Source organism: Pavona decussata, unplaced genomic scaffold (genome assembly GCF_977016875.1).
Source record: "Pavona decussata unplaced genomic scaffold, jaPavDecu1.1 SCAFFOLD_98, whole genome shotgun sequence".
In the NCBI taxonomy this organism is placed as follows: Eukaryota; Metazoa; Cnidaria; class Anthozoa; order Scleractinia; family Agariciidae; genus Pavona; species Pavona decussata.
The window spans coordinates 1,364,619-1,380,525 of record NW_028145514.1 but is presented as its reverse complement, the minus strand read 5'-3'; the positions used below and the strand labels follow the sequence as shown (position 1 = coordinate 1,380,525).

The 15,907-nt window shown below is 35.9% G+C and overlaps 2 protein-coding genes across 7 annotated transcripts in view; one reads left to right on the top strand and one right to left on the bottom strand.

The window, feature by feature from the left end:
* Positions 1–2,564, top strand: part of LOC146472564 (condensin complex subunit 3-like) — a 16,320-nt gene extending 13,756 nt beyond the window's left edge. For 2 of the 5 annotated variants that reach the window (XM_085119281.1, XM_085119279.1), the window contains exons 17-18: positions 296–352; positions 1,507–2,564. In XM_085119281.1, the coding sequence (XP_084975407.1) occupies positions 296–352; positions 1,507–1,615 (166 nt within the window). In that variant the 3' untranslated portion in view covers positions 1,616–2,564. The remainder of the gene's footprint in view (positions 1–295; positions 353–1,506) is intronic. The other 3 variants (XM_085119283.1, XM_085119280.1, XR_014866541.1) reach the window with 2 other exon arrangements.
* Positions 1,617–15,907, bottom strand: LOC146472563 (receptor expression-enhancing protein 1-like). 2 transcript variants are annotated; one of them, XM_085119286.1, is made up of 10 exons: positions 15,708–15,907; positions 15,552–15,624; positions 13,465–13,544; positions 12,957–13,020; positions 11,540–11,596; positions 11,015–11,128; positions 10,098–10,321; positions 7,584–7,698; positions 6,456–6,512; positions 1,617–4,756 (listed from the first exon to the last, which is right to left on the bottom strand). In XM_085119286.1, the coding sequence occupies exons 1-10, from the start codon at positions 15,737–15,739 to the stop codon at positions 4,718–4,720; spliced, it is 855 nt and encodes a 284-aa protein (XP_084975412.1). In that variant the 5' UTR covers positions 15,740–15,907; the 3' UTR covers positions 1,617–4,717. The 2 variants fall into 2 exon arrangements, with proteins under 2 accessions (XP_084975412.1, XP_084975411.1); XM_085119285.1 differs by having other exon boundaries at positions 1,617–4,663.

The following is a 15,907-nucleotide window of genomic DNA, read 5'->3' as shown; positions in this document are numbered from 1 at the left end:
CATCATCTTCACTGAACTCGCGTTATAATGGAAGTCTGTAACAGCCGGGTGGAAGACAGAAATCTAACGCCATCCTGACAACATACTGATCGTTGGAGATAGTTCAGTAAAAAAAAAACGCTGATAAAACAACGTTGACGAACGGCAGTAGGTAGAATAATAGTCGCACAATGTATGTCGGGCGAATATTCAAGGAGGAGTCAGTTCAATGTAACATCAGTGAGGTAACAGTGGCAAGCTTTTTTTATAGTTAAATATACTCATCTCATCTCTTTTCAACGGCGGATTCCTTTAACAGTCATTCCAGTGTGGTGAATGAGGAGACAGCAGCAAGACGAACAAGATCCACAAGGTACACGATAAGAATGATTTCTCTAGTTAAGAGAATTCTAGTCGCACCTTTTCTATATCATACTAATCTAAATTTGAAAACGTATCTTTTTTTTTTTGGGCCCGCCATCCATACTAAAACGGCGTTTTCGACCTCCCAAAACGGATCTTTTTTCTGGAAAAGCTGTAAAGAGTGAATAAATTTGAAACTGAAAACGCGGGCTCGGTGTTTTAGTGTCACGGACGGCGAAAGGGAGCTCTTTAAATGGAAACTGACATTACGTCACGAATGTACGCATGTTCCATCGTGTGTTTAGTGTTTCTGGAGACGAGGGGACTTTTTAGCGTGGACGGAGAACGTTTATTGCGTTTTGGGGCGAAACTCCATTTTAATTAAAATTTGTCCGGATTGGTGTCGACGAGAACGAAGCCTCATAAACCACGTGGTCCTTCTTTGACGGGCCAAAAAGTTATTTCAACCAGGTGATGGCACTGGCCTGAAAATGAAGGCAACAGATACGGTCATACCAAACGTTTTCCCTTCTGCATTCGGCTTACTTGCCTGGTTGTTCAACCTTTAAAACGCTTTCAATATCAGTGAAAAGTCGTGATGTTTCTCCAAACTGAAGGTCTCCAGTATGAGGTCAGATGAGATGACCGACCCATTCATGAAAATTATGTCGTCAGAGAGATTTTGGAAATTATTTGAAGATTGGCATCCAACTGCATAGTTTCTTTCTTCTTCCAATTTAGTTTACGTGTGTGGCCGAGCGGCGAAGGCTCGGCCAGCGAGATAGGCACTTACTTTTGATTTCTTTCAAATCTGACAGAAAAAGCGACGTCTTCTTGCACTTCAGTGTCTACTGCGAACCGATCTTTTTTTGTTTTGTTTTGTTTTCAGCTACAATCCTCGTCAATTCTCTTGGGAAGGTTGCCAGATTTTGCCTTGCCTTCAGTTACTCCCCTCTCTCTCCCACCAGTTTCAATGTTGGGTTTTCAATCTCTTCTTATGGTGATTTTTTTTTTATGCATTATTGTCCGTGAAGGATCCAATATTGAAAGGGGGTGGGGGAGACAAAATATAAGGAACATAGGAAAATTACTCCTTTCCAAGAGAAATTGGCGACCATTGTAGGTCCCTTCTACAACTAATCATCAATAATTTTCTTTTCACAGGAAAAGCAAAAATAATGCTGGCAAAAAGTTAGCGGCCATCATTAATTCAGATGACGACAACAGTGAAAAGGAAAATGTTGTAAACGACGATGAAGATGTATTCGCCTGAGTGTGCCAAATGTACAGTTTATTCTTCATTAAGACACTTTTTCTCTCATATACACGTTTGATATATGGAGTAAAGCGCACTGTGCTTTTTCTTTAACTGTCTCCTTATATAATCACATCACAGGTATATTGCTGTATACATGATGCGCTAGGTAGCGGCAAGTAGAACCAATTACACTGCAGAACAAAAATTACGTCTCTGAGGGAATCATTGGTTGATACGAGTTGAAAAACATTGATCTTATACAGCACGTGTTAAAATCGCCCTCTTGAGTTTACATTTGGCTATCTTAATCATCAACTGGTTGGTAACATTTCCTGCGTTTCAACACTCGTGATAGAATGTTTTGTTTTGTCCAGCAATGTCTGGTTCTTTTACCTACAGTGCCCTGATTAGCACTGTTGTTTCACTTGATTAGTATTCAGACGGAAAAACAGTCTGTTTTGTTTCAGTCATTAATTGCAAGGATAAATCACACACCAGTACTTGAGTGTGCAACCGTTTGTGCTGAAGCTATCGCTCGCACCAGCAAAAGTCACGGTTATTTTGCGGTCTATTTTTTATGATGTTACAGAATTCTAATTAACAATTAGATTATGAGCTCGAGATTTCTATCGCGTAATAGCTGATGAGGGCGCAGCCCGAATCAGCTATTATGCATAGAAATCGAGAGCGAATAATCTAATTGTTTTAGTATAAATCTACTAGTCGTGCAAAACTAAACAAGTAAATTATCTATATCCTCATCGCAGACACTTCGAAAACGCGATGAAGTGGCCGCCATTTTGTTGAAAACCGTTACTCACTATCTATCACAGAATAGATAGCGAGTAGCGTAGCCAATCGGAGAACGGCATTCGTGAAAGAACACTAGTAGATTTATACTAATACTGGTTAGAATACAATGTATACATGTATATTAATAAAAGGCTTTTTGACCAACTGTTCATTCCTTTAATAAAATTCAACCGAACAAATAACAAAGTGGTTAAATGCACTTTTGACAACTTTTCAAAAACCACTCTGATCGAGTCAAAGAAAATGTACTTCCCTATATGGTAATCCTTTCCACCCCCTCCCCCATTTTTCAGCCACCTTGGACTGTTACAGACATCATAATGGTGCGTTCACACGGTTCCATTCTTAAATTACAGAAGCTAAACATGTAGAATGTACTCCAAAACAGTGTGAATGAATATTTACATCCCTGGAGAATAATATAAAAATTATACTTAGACTATCTACAAAGTTGGCAGGAGAAAGCGTCTAGTTGCGGGGAACAAGTGGAATTTGCAGAAAATTCATAGCCAAGTAATCAGAGTAGTTCTGGATAACAAAGTCAAACCAAAAATAGGATTCCAGTTTCATCAGAAGAGCTTTACCGCTGGAGTTCTGAAACCTACTTGAATTTATACTACAGTGAAAGATGTTGAAATCTCTTTGACTAAAAGTATGAGCACTATCACCGTCATTGCTTTATAGACCCATTCGGCCAACGCAATGTTCTACCCAATTCAAATCCTTTGAGCATAATTAAAATGTTTTGTTCTAAGTATTTCCATATCATTTAAACGTGAATGCTACGTTATAATGCAAATGCAATAAACATTAAGAATCTTAACCCCGGGGGGATCTGAATTGGGTACTACATTGCATTAGCTGAATGGGTCTATTGACTTTAACTCCACCAGGAACCATACCAATAAAGCCACTTCAACTTCAAAACTACTTAGTTCTATTGTAGACAAATCAGAATTTTTTACAGGGCCAGATTTCAGCCTGGGGTAAAATTTTGGCCCAGTTGGGGGGTTGAGATTTCTTTCTGATTACATGATGAATTTCAGCATGGGCGCAATTGAAATTACCTTGGGTGAAAAGAAATAAAATCAAAATATAGCGGTTTCAGTTAAACTACATTGATTTTGCATGCCCAAGTTCACCTTTTAGCCTGGACTGAAATATGATTGCATTACCATGAGATTTTTCAGCCCGTTTGACCACGCTGAAAGTTCCAGCCCAGTTTGAGCTAACGCGACTGGAACTTTAACCCTGGGCTGAGTTTCTCCAGGTCATTAGAAACTCCTTCTAGGAGGATTTGTTAACAAAGCCAGGCTGAAATCTCATAACCCCTAAGCTCTGGCCCTTAGTTGCTGTATTCATAAGAAAGCTTCTATTAAAAACGTCTTCCAATGCTTATTTGTTTGGATAATGCAGGGTGACTGCTTGTTCCCTGAGTTCTAAATACAAGTTAAACAAAGTACAGAGTTCACAAGGCTTGCTGTGTAACTGATTATCTTGAGATGCAATATTTCAAAACTGATGGTAACCAAACAACATGTGCAAACTTAAATACAAAGAAAATATATTAGATGCAATTCAAGGTCAATTTAAAATGAAGAAAACATTGATGGCAGCATCAATGTTATTAATAAAGTTTTAAAATAATGTGCTTGAAGCATTCCTTTCAACTTGTTTCGTGCTCAAGTGAGTTACAGGATTAACCTAATCTAAAGTACAACATCCTGAACTCACTTCAAAGGAGTGAAAATACACAACTATCGGTGTTGAGCCTGGAAGTGGGGGATCTAGGGCAAATGCGGGGCATTTGACTTCTTTGAAGACTTTCTGTCCACAATCTTCACTGGGGACAAAAAAGGATGTTAAGTCAAATCCCTCACTTTGGGTCATTTTCCCTTTCAAGAATGGTATACAAGTGCTGGATACGTACTTAACTGCACAGTAAAATGCCTTACTTTGGGGTTGGAAAGATGAATCAATTAAATGTCCCATATCTGCCTGGGCCTGACAGGCTTAACACTGATAGGTGCATATATTAAAAAACACCCCTCCCCCACATTAATGCAAAAGGACCCTAAAAGAAGTCACTGATAGGCACGGAATTCCCTGAGACAATGTACAGTGCACATGAAATTCCTCAAATTGTTAACATGGTGCCTCATTTGAGCCTCCAGGAACAACAGGTAGTGAGCGTGCTTGTTTGTTCCGCTGGCTTCTTCTTTGTCGTGCCCTTGTGCTGCCAGCTGTCTGCTGAAGCAATAAAAAGTAAATAAGAAAGCAGATGAGTAGCTGCTCAGCAGAAATCTAGATGATCTTCCTCTGAGTCCTTGTTTGTACTCTTGTCTGAAACAAAACAGTTAAATAGAGCTACGCATTAGTATAACTGGAAAGCTTGCTGTAAAAGGGGCATGTGCACTTTGCAGGTGTCGAAATTATTAGTCCAAAACAGTTCTTATTTGGATTTAAAAAGACTAGATATCATTTTAAAAAAAAAATTTTGTATTTTAGTTTTCGTATCTTCAACTCACAGACAATGAGATTTAATACCATCTGTCCACGTGATCAGTGCCAAATATACAAATTATTTAAAGAAATTCACATTTTAAAAGTAAGCATTCTTTAGATCTTACATGTATTTATCTAAAACTTACAAATATTGAAACTTTACATAGATTAAGTTCTTTATTAATATCGAAACCACAACAAATAGCAAGAGATTAAGATAATTCAATTATATTAACATGCACAAATCAGCAGATGCTCGTCTGAATATCCAGTAAAATAACATACATATAATTTTCTCTGAAAGATCATTAATTTTAATAGTACTGTAAATCATATAAAGACCATGTTAATAAAATCTCTTTTGTGTTACTTTATTATTTTAATTTTGCATCAAGGTTTACTGAGAGAAATAATTATTTATAAGCTGGGTCAAATGTATAATTTAAAACATAATTTTCAGAACTGAGGAAACATTTTTTAAGAAAATTATTCAAAACAATTTTTAGTAAATATACTTTTTTAACGGTTAGTAACTCAAAGTAAATTGTGAAACATTTTTAAGTAATACTGTTTTTACATGGAAGCTTAAAAAAGCAATAAATTATTACAACCACACAAGGTAATAGTCCTTGATACACCATAGCCACATAATGCAATACAGTTTAAGTTAAATAGTTAGGGGGAGCAGGGATGGCGCAGTGGTGAGAGCACTCACCTCCCATCAACGTGGCTCGGGTTCAATTCCCGGACTCAGCATCATACAGTATGTATGTGGGTTGAATTTGTTGTTGGTTCTCATCCTTGCTCCAAGAGGTTTTTCTCCCCTCTTCTCAAAAACCCACATTTGCAAATTCCAGTTCGATCTGGATTACTCAGTGTCAAGCACTTTACCATGAGACTCAGGAGATTGTACAAGCACTCGCCATGTTATTGGCATTAAAAATATTACTTTTATTAGTTTACTTTACTTCACTTTACTTTACTTAAATAAATACTTTACTTTACTTAAAAACTTTACTTTACTTCACTTTACTGCACTACACTGCTTTGCAATAATTATTTACTATATACTTTACTTTACTTTCAATTACTCATACGTGCAATGTCGTGTTGAAGTGCTCCTTAGAAGAAATGATGAAGCAAAAGAAAACATATACACTGTAGCATTATTATGTATTTTATGCATGAAAGACACTTGCGATGTTAAAAACTACAGGAGTTGTAAAGTGAGCCTAACAGAAAAACATTCAGGATTGAATGGGGCACACAGCCTTATGAAAAATGAAATGAGAATGAATTTAAAAAATTACCACAATGACATTTCTTTATTTCTAAGACAAAATTAATTTTACAAATTTTGATGTGAAGATGAAGATGAAGACTGAGGTTCTCACAACAAGACAGTAAAGAAATGATTAATGTTGTCTGACGTAGCACCCCCCCTCAGCACATTTACCCCATCAGTAGACAAAACTTCAAAATATGGACAATAAATAAAAAAAATTATTGACTGCAATTTTTTTGAGTAAACACTTACCTCTGAATTATTGTAGCTTGAACCAGCCTGAGGAATTCTTGAGCGAGTTGAGGTTTTCTACATGTAAATTGAACAATGATTGCAAAGAAATGTTAGAAAAGAACACTGTTTGATACCTTCCATGGTTTAATGCATTCAACAATTCCTCCATTTAGCAAAATTGGCATCTACTTTTATATGCATCCGTTCTCTTATTGATGTTAAGTTCTGTCATAACATTGTCAAAGTTGCTGTGGATAACAGCAAAGTTTGACAATCTCATGAACATATGTGTCATCCATAAATGGACAGATGCATAAAAAACAGATGCCAATTTGTTTTTCTTTTTTTAATTTAGGAACTCAAATGTGAGGGAATCATTGCTCAAGACCAGTGGTAGCAAATTCAATTCAACCAGGCACAGACTAGTAAAAATTCAGTTTTGGCAAGCTAAGTAGCTTTTGCGCTCAACAATTTACAGTGAAAACAATATCACAGAACTTCACTTGCAAGAGAAATGCCCTCCTTTCATGAGACATGTTTATTAAGGAAATTGTGCATGGCAAGGCTGGTGCAGTGGAAATTTTGTTTTGGTCAGTAAAATCAGACCTGTTACAAGCCACTGGGCTAGTGAGCTAAAAACACAGTTAAAAGAATTAAAGTAAATTCAGAGAAGAATAACTCAGTAATGTCCGGGAGAACTGGAATCTGGAAACTAAACCTTTACTCCAGTTAACAATGTTCTGAAAACAGTCTACTGGAACACAATTCAGTTCAGCTATCACAGGCTATTTTGTCATTCTCAGCACCATTTCCCACTCAAAATAGATTTCCAGGTCAAACCTCAAATAAAATCCTCACCTTTCACTTCAGAGCTGTATTCTTCCTTCTTTTATTTTATACAAAATATTTTCTACTATTTTCTCATTGAAGGGTTCTAGTTTTGGGCTCTAGTCTTGCCACGTACGTCAAGAACGTCTTGTTATTTTAATTAAAAGTTTGGCAAAACTTTCATCGATGACATCACGATCAACCGGCTCTATTTTTTTATCTGTCAATACTCTCATTGATGTTAAGTTAGCCAAAGACTCAGCCAAATCATGAAGTTACTGTAAAAAACAAAAAGAATTACACTGCCAGAAAACTCACCCCACGTGATCGCGGTAGAGTAGACGATCTGTAATCACTTGATCCACGTGATCTCTTGGTTGCCTGAGTTTTAGACTCTTCTGAGTTTTCTTTTAATTCCTCATTTAGTTTTGCACTGAAAAAAATTAGAAGACATATAATTACAGAATAAATCCTAATGTCAATTAAAATAAAGAAATAATGTACAAATTTTATAATTATTTGACCAGGCAAGTGATTTTTTGGAATTAATTCAACCCTCCAAGTTAACTTTTATTTTCTGTTGTGGCCATTTGGGAAATAGTCACACTTTTGAAAACTGTCAGGGCTGAGTTGCTCGAAGCATGGTTAGCGCTAACCATTGGTTAAGAGGTATTAAAACCTATAGGTTGTCATGGCATTTAACCCGGGTTAGCGCTAACCATGCTTCGAGCAACTGGGCCCAGGTCAGCAGGACCAAATTCTTTGATGTCATTGTGCCCCCCCCCCCCCCCCCTTAAACTTGCAATGTGAATGCAAGTGTTGTTTTAGTAATTAAGAATCTTTTTGTGCATATATGTAAAAAAGACAGAGAGTTAATGCCAGTTGAAGTCAGTACTGTTCCACCTGTTCAATGACTTACACCTGTATCTGCCAACTGTCTTAGAAGACAACAAAATCCAACTTGAAAGCATGATGCAATAATCTATGAGTGGCAACAACTTGTTTAAAAGACTAAATTACCGTATTTATTTGATTAACCACCCACCTTTAAATAGGCGCCCACCCTGAAAGCCCAAAAAGTTAATAAGCGCCCACCCCAGCCCCTCTCGACGAAAAACATTCTTGTACTAGTCCACCATGAAGTAAGAGGAGCATCAGTTGTGTTCCTACTTGGTTTTAGATACGGTAGTCAACAGGGTCTGAAATTAACTTTTTCTTAACCCTTTAATCCTTAAGAGTGCCATTTGGCACATAATGCCACAACTCTGTCAATATTTGACAGATTTCTATGAATTTTTCACACCAAGATGGTCTTGTGAAGATCTACTCATTAAAAGGATAAAAACTTAACCCCCTCCCATATGTGATATGGTTGACCACCCCCATAACTTTTCAACTTTTTTCCCCTAGAAGTTGTGGGTCTTAAGACATCTCTCACATTAATGAAGATGTTGAGACCTGCAAAATAAGCTATAGTTTAGGGGTATACCTAATATACACAAGGATTGGGACGTTTTTGAAGTTTTAAATTTTTACTTTTTAAGGCCATTTATCTCAAAGCCATAACTTTTCTCATTCATAATTATATCAGTTATGAAATACACTCATGAGTAGCTTTAAAATGGTATATCATACATGGAAATTGAGTTTGTAGACTTGGATCTGGAGAAAATGTCTTTTTCCCTTAGGGGTTAAAGGGTTAAGGGAGCCAACTGGCGACTAAAGCAAAAATTTTGGTCGCCAGATGGAAGGGTTTGGTCGGACTGTTATTGTTTTTGGTTTTTTTTGGTTTCTTGCTTGCCATGCCATGATCGCAGCTTCGCCTCTTAATTTGCCGCAAACCAAAGAAACCAATCTTTCTGGCCAGGGTATAATTTACCTTAATTTATAGTAAAGCACAAAATTAAACCTTTCAAGAAAATGTTATCATTTAACACAATAAACATACAGCTATAAAAGGAGACTCACAAAAGCCGTGTAACGGTAACAGAGTCCCACATTTCAAAAAGCGTGTCTGCCGATGTTGTTGCTAAGGCTTCGGATTTCTTTCTCTTATTATTTCCACTTAGTTGGAAGTATGCTGGTATCCTATTAAGTTCTATGTTCAACACATGGGGGCCCTCTATCTATACCTAGACTCAGCTGAGAGTACAATTAAAGTATCTGTTCTTTGCCGAAACGGAACGAAAATGCAACGACGATCAATAAGCTAGTGCCAGACCCTCACACTTTTTTATTGCTCAAACCAGTCTCCTACCACGCAGGCCTGTCACTATTTATAAAATAAGGATTGAGCGCCGTTGCTTTTGATCTTGCCGGATCTCGCCAGGTCATGTTTTCACCCGTGATATCCGTATTGGGAGAAGCCGCTGAAATAATATGGCGCCAGGAAAATATGGCGATCGTAAAATCGTCGCTTCGTTTTACTACAACTGTCCACGGGAGCTTTATGTTTTCTTTTAGAAAAAAGCCTTTTTACCTTGGAGTGTCAAATGCCGATGGGACGAAAGATTAGTCACCTGCTGGCGACCAGTTCTAAATTTATGGTCGCCAACACCTATTTTTTTAGTCGCATTGGCGACCAGTCAGTCGCAATTTCGGACCCTGGTCAATGAACTTTAATATTGTTTATGGCTTGTTTATGTTTAGCTTTTGCACTTTGTTTTGTCTTGTTGAAGAGAAATAAACTGTCTTGTTATCCCTTGTTTTGTTATTCTCTAAAAATGTCCTTGCTTGCTGAAAATGTTGGGGAAATTTAATAAGCGTCCACCCTCATGGGACCAAAATTAAATAAGTGCCCAGGGTGGTTAATCGAATAAATACGGTACTAACCTCTCTACATCAGGGCTGACAGAATCAGGTTCATCCTGTTCTTCTTCTTCTTCTCTTTCCTCAATAAGACTATACTCCTCAGACTCATCAATTGGCATGTAATCATTGTCCATAATGTTCATTCCACCATACCATGATTTGGCTTTGCGAAGTCTGGCGGCTCTCGTGTTATCTGTGGCATCTGTGCCATAGTGACGCAGCTTTTCTGCCAAAACAGTCTGGCCCTAAATAAAGACAAGAAAATAATAATTATTGAACAGTTCTCATCAAATACAGTTGTAGAACTTTATACATTACATGCCTAGAAACAGGAACATTGTGGAAAAATCCCCACAACAGTTTCTTAATATTCTATAGCTCTGTGGAAACACAGAAAAATGTTTTATGCCAGATGAGTGTAACTGTTACATGTATGTATTAATTAAGTGAAAATCACATAAATTCAATGATTTAAGTAGAAAAAAATTCAACATCTTAACAACCTGCATATCCACTGAATGTCAATTATCACAGGTTCTATTCTTTTTATTAACTGCACCTTTCAATAACGTGCAAACTATGAACTTCAAAAGCATTTTAAATTTACTACTCTTCAACCATAATTGAAGAGCTGAGAGCATATTAACCTATACCTAAATGCATTTTGGATCGCTAGATCAGATATGCTCTCAGCCATTCAATTACAATGACAAGCAAGAGACCATGAAAAACAGAAACTGACAAAGTTTATCAAAATCAACCAATCAAAGTACATGAACACAGACTTTTGATCTAAACAAACTTTGCTGTGTGAAACACCTGTAACAATGATTGACATTAATTAATACAAAACACAGCCTTTGTTTAAGTCATGAACTTCTGGGATCACATTTTAACTACTGAAAGGCACAGTAAGATGTCAAAGCAAAGATGATTACCGTAGCTGCAGTCTTGATCATGGTGTCAGCGGCAATAGAGAGGCTGTTCTTACTGACCCTCATAAACGTATCATATCCACTCTCTTTCAGCTGTTCTACATAGCTGTCAATATCCTGTAAAAATTACATAATTTAATAACGATAAAAGAGTGGTTAATAATCACTGTTGAAAGTAAAAGCTAAAAATAAAAAAATAATAGATTGCATACTCAGATGATCACTGCACTAACTAAAGGCTGTGTTTGTTGGTCTTGTTAGAGAATACATACAACGATTACCAGATAAAGAGGTTTTTGAAGTTACTGTAACATAAAATAGGTCTTGAATATAGCATGCATGCAAAAGTTTGCAGATACATTTTCCCAAATTTACCTCAAATGAGAAATCTAAGGGCTATTCTTTTCAACTGCATGTACTTTACTGTAGCTGTTAAAAGGTTAATAGGTGCATTGTAAATAGAAATGTTAACACTGCAAGTACCTAATACTATTAATAAAAAGAAAGAACATATTAAACAAGTCTTACCTTTTCATTTTTTGATAGCCATGGATGAACAAATTTACGATACAGAATACTTGACCCCTAAAAATATTTCATAATTTGTTAGCAAAATTGAGATGAGAAACAACGAGTCTAAAAATCTAACTAAAGATTGATACCCACCAATTTGTCAAACAGAAAATTCAAACAATAATTTAAAAAAATATCTTCCCATCTGCATCAAATGAAAGGTTAGTAGGCATTGGAAGTAGATTGAAACAAGGACAAATTAAATTGATCACCAGATTTAGATGAGAAACAATGAGTCTAAAATTCTAAGATTGAAATTCAAACATCTGTAAATAATTTGAAAAAAAAAATCACATTTGATCTTCCCATCTGCATTGAATTAAAGATGGCAAGAATTGAAATTAGAAACAAGGACAAAATTAATTAAATGTATCGCCAAGCAGTTCTAAGTGAATGTGGTTTTGTTACTTTAATGTGTAAGTAATTTAATTTTAAAAATAAAAGCAGATGCAAAACAAGGATTGGCAGCAGTGGACGAGATACACTGTAAGATTAACTGTTATCACTATCTGTGTCTCAACCCCAAAAGATAAAAATTAATGTCAGTGTTAAACTTGTGTGCCAGTTTTGACAACCAGACTTTGTACAAAAAGGAGGAGAAGGGGAGGGAGGTGGGTTTACAGGATAGTATTTACTAAAACCAGGGACACTGTGAAGCTGGTTAACTCTAACCGCCAAAATATCAACATACATAATATTAATTTTTATTTTATTATTCTCCTTATTGCCCTCCAATATCGGTACATGGTGATTGTATTTGCATGTGGTGGTCACTTCCTTTATTCTCATAACCTTTATGCTTGAGCAAGTAGTCACAATGTATTACATTGTGACTACTTGCTCAAACATAAAGGTTGTGAGAATAAAGGAGAATACAAGTGAGCACTGGTCACCATTGGAATAGAAAGAGTTTACTTTAGTCTGGTGTTCCAGGCTGGATTACAGTTTTACTGCATGGTGCATGCAGAATTAGGTTATGCCATTTCATACATTCAAAGGGAACAAAAAGAAATTTATTTAGAGAATGATATGGTTTCTAAGGAAAACAGGTGTTAGTTGAGGGTAAAATATTAATAATGACACTTGATGATAAAATGGTTACTGATAAACTTGTGGCCCTCGCAGAGTTGCTCTTTTTAAAAGCATATCACAATAATATTAAAATAAATAAAGAATTAACTCTTAAATAGAAACTTGTATGAGAAAGTTAAAATAAGAGCACTTGGTGAGATTAAAATTGAGAGCAGAATTTATAGGCATTCATGTAATAATTATAATTTATTAGCTTATATTGCACAATTAACATCACACTGGGCATCACTTAACTTTAGAACTACTATACAATATTAATACTGGGTAAATTTCAAAATACCTTTGTTGCTGGCAACAGAAGCCAAAGCATAAAGATAATCTTGAGTTCGTAATAGAAAGGAAACCTGAAAAATAATATAATCACATAAATTTCTAACTCTATGGACTGTTGACATGTTTATTTTGTTTAGTTCAATTTTATTGCAAAATAATTATTTTGTAAAGAGAGGAATATTTGAATCAAAAGAAAACATTTTTAAATGCACACAAGCTGAGCCTCAGAAGCCATTTCTAGTTTAACAGCCACACAGTCTGCACTTACAAGACAGCGCAATTTTCCTACGAAATCACGAATGAAAGTTTGAATGAAAATCTCATGAAAGTATACATGAACTTGGAAAGGAAGGATGAAGGAAGGGTGTTGAAAGCAAAACGCGGCTAATTTTACCACCTACATGTACTCTTCAAATTATTGAAAGGCCATCTATAATTCGTAATTCAGTGATCTGGAAAGTAGCAGTCTAAGAGTCAACATGAACCACTTCATGCAGCTTTTTATTTCAACTTACCAAAATCCAAGAAGAAGATCAGCAAAGAGCTCTACAGTGATGAAAAGAGCAAATACTATCCAATACATCATCCATCTAACCTGAAGAAACAAAAGAATCAAAGAATGGTTTATTAAAACTATTACCCAAAACATAATATTGGCTGATTTACAACAGCATTGCTAGTCATTTTACATGTATACAGAAATGTGTGCCAAGGACCTGCAATGTCAGTCTTTCAGCCAGGATTAATATAATAATAATTTACTATGTTGAGTACAGTTTCACTCAAAAGTACATATAGCTATGTTTATGATCTCATTTTTATTGAGATACAAATGAATTCTCATAATAAAAAAGACATAATATTATTTATGTTAGCAGTGCCATCTTCATAGCCACTTTTGGAGACAAACTAAAAGTGATCTTTCACAATAACAACAACATTCTTTTTTCATGCAAAATTGCAACACAAAGCTTTTCCCATTTTTAATATAATTTATAGTTAGTGCATATACTTCCATGTTGGCTTTTGATCGATTTTTAGAAGTGTCAAAACTTGACTAATTTATTCACCTCGCACCTTGAGTTAGTTCTTTTGATTAAGGGAGACCGGGGTTAATTCAGATACCAAACAAGAATATTGTGTACTTTAATCCTAAAACATACACAATCAAAGGAAGAAGGGATTACAATTTTTTTACCCTTCACTATTTTTGTTTACATTTAGTAAATAACTGATTGATATTCATGAAGATCAAAGTCTAACCTATTTTGAAAAAGACTAAAATGCATAATACTCCAATGATATAGTTCTAAAGCTATCCCTACACTTAGCATATCTAAGAAGTAAATTCTAAAATATTCTCAGTGCAGAAATGGCTTTATCTTTTGTCTGCTTCTAACTTATGAATAACTTAAAGGATTGTTAACAGTTACACACAGGCAAAGGCCCGTAAAATGCAAATTTGTTTTAAACAAACAGGAGCACATTGTACATCTAGGATCATTCCAGTTTGTACCATGACTTCAAAGCAATGCAGATCATCATTGTTTAAAAAAGAATTTAAATAATGCCTTCAGTACCACTCTGTTTGACTAGCTACAGAATTTCTGTAATATTTTTTGAGTGCAAGCAAACATAAAAAATTTAACATTGTCACATCACCATTTAGCACCACGAAAATACATTAAAACTTGCCAAAAAATTTTAATTAAACCATGGCAATAGTATTGATCAGAAATACCTGCTACAGCAGGTTACTAGTTCATTACTATTATGAGTTTTCCATCTACTTTTTGGATTTCTGGCAAAAGGTCACTGCCATACATCCAATTACTTCCAATTCAGAGGAAACAGAGGAACAGATATTGACGAAAAGAAATTATGAAAAACAATATTTTGCTCGTTGAAGCATAACAAAGAGAATTCATTTAAAACGTTTAACCCGGTCTTGGTAGTGAAAGGACAAATATTTATCTCAGCAGATCGTATCTTAACTGACATTGGAACACATACATCGAGATGCATTTAATCACGTACACCAAAAGCAAGATAAATATATCAAAACTCAACTCGAGATTTCGGTATCGCTGTAGATCGAAACTGTACGTGAGAAAATGACCAATATTTATCGCAGACCACCTTGCAAAGTGAGCATAGTGAAACATGCCAACAGCAAAAATTAAAGCACAGTCTAATCTGAACTGTTCACAACACTTGTCTCGAGATTGATGAACTGAACAAAGGCGGATTTCATATCATGGACTAATAGTGCTAAACATGCATAAGCCTTAAGCTTAAAAGCTTCATTTAAGCTTAGAACCGCGAAGATGAACTAAATTAAAGCAAACACTGTAGACCTCAAGTAGTTTCCTGTTTAAAGTGGTTATCACCCATTTGAATTCACACTTCGATTATTACCAAAAAGAAAAAATATTCAGCTCTGCTGTAAGAACATACGGTTTAGTTTAAACTTACTTTCTCAGGAGCGTGCCAAAAAAATAAAACATTTTGGAGAAGTTGACGTGCAAGGTGGGCAAGCCAGAGATTTGAATGATAAAGCTACTGCACCCAAGACTTAGAAAGAAAAAGACATATATCTTACGTATTCTCGGACATTCTTCATCTTGATCGCCTTGTACGATGAATAAGCTGGATAGAGAGTTCCAAACACGAGCCTGTATGAATTAAACGAACGACACAGAAATGTTTATTTTGAAAGAAGAGCAGCTCGAAATTGCCGCGCCAACACTGTACTTACATGATAACTCGAGACACCACGTACGACACCATTTTCTTTGGTTAAACGCTCGATCGAGGTACTATTCGATAATCAGTGACTCAGTTCAGACCATGATCCTTTCCTAACTGATGGACAGCCACCCGAAGAAATTAACTACTGAAAAATTATGGAGCTGTTGGGTGCAGTTCCGTTGATTGTTGTTTACGAACTGGGACCGC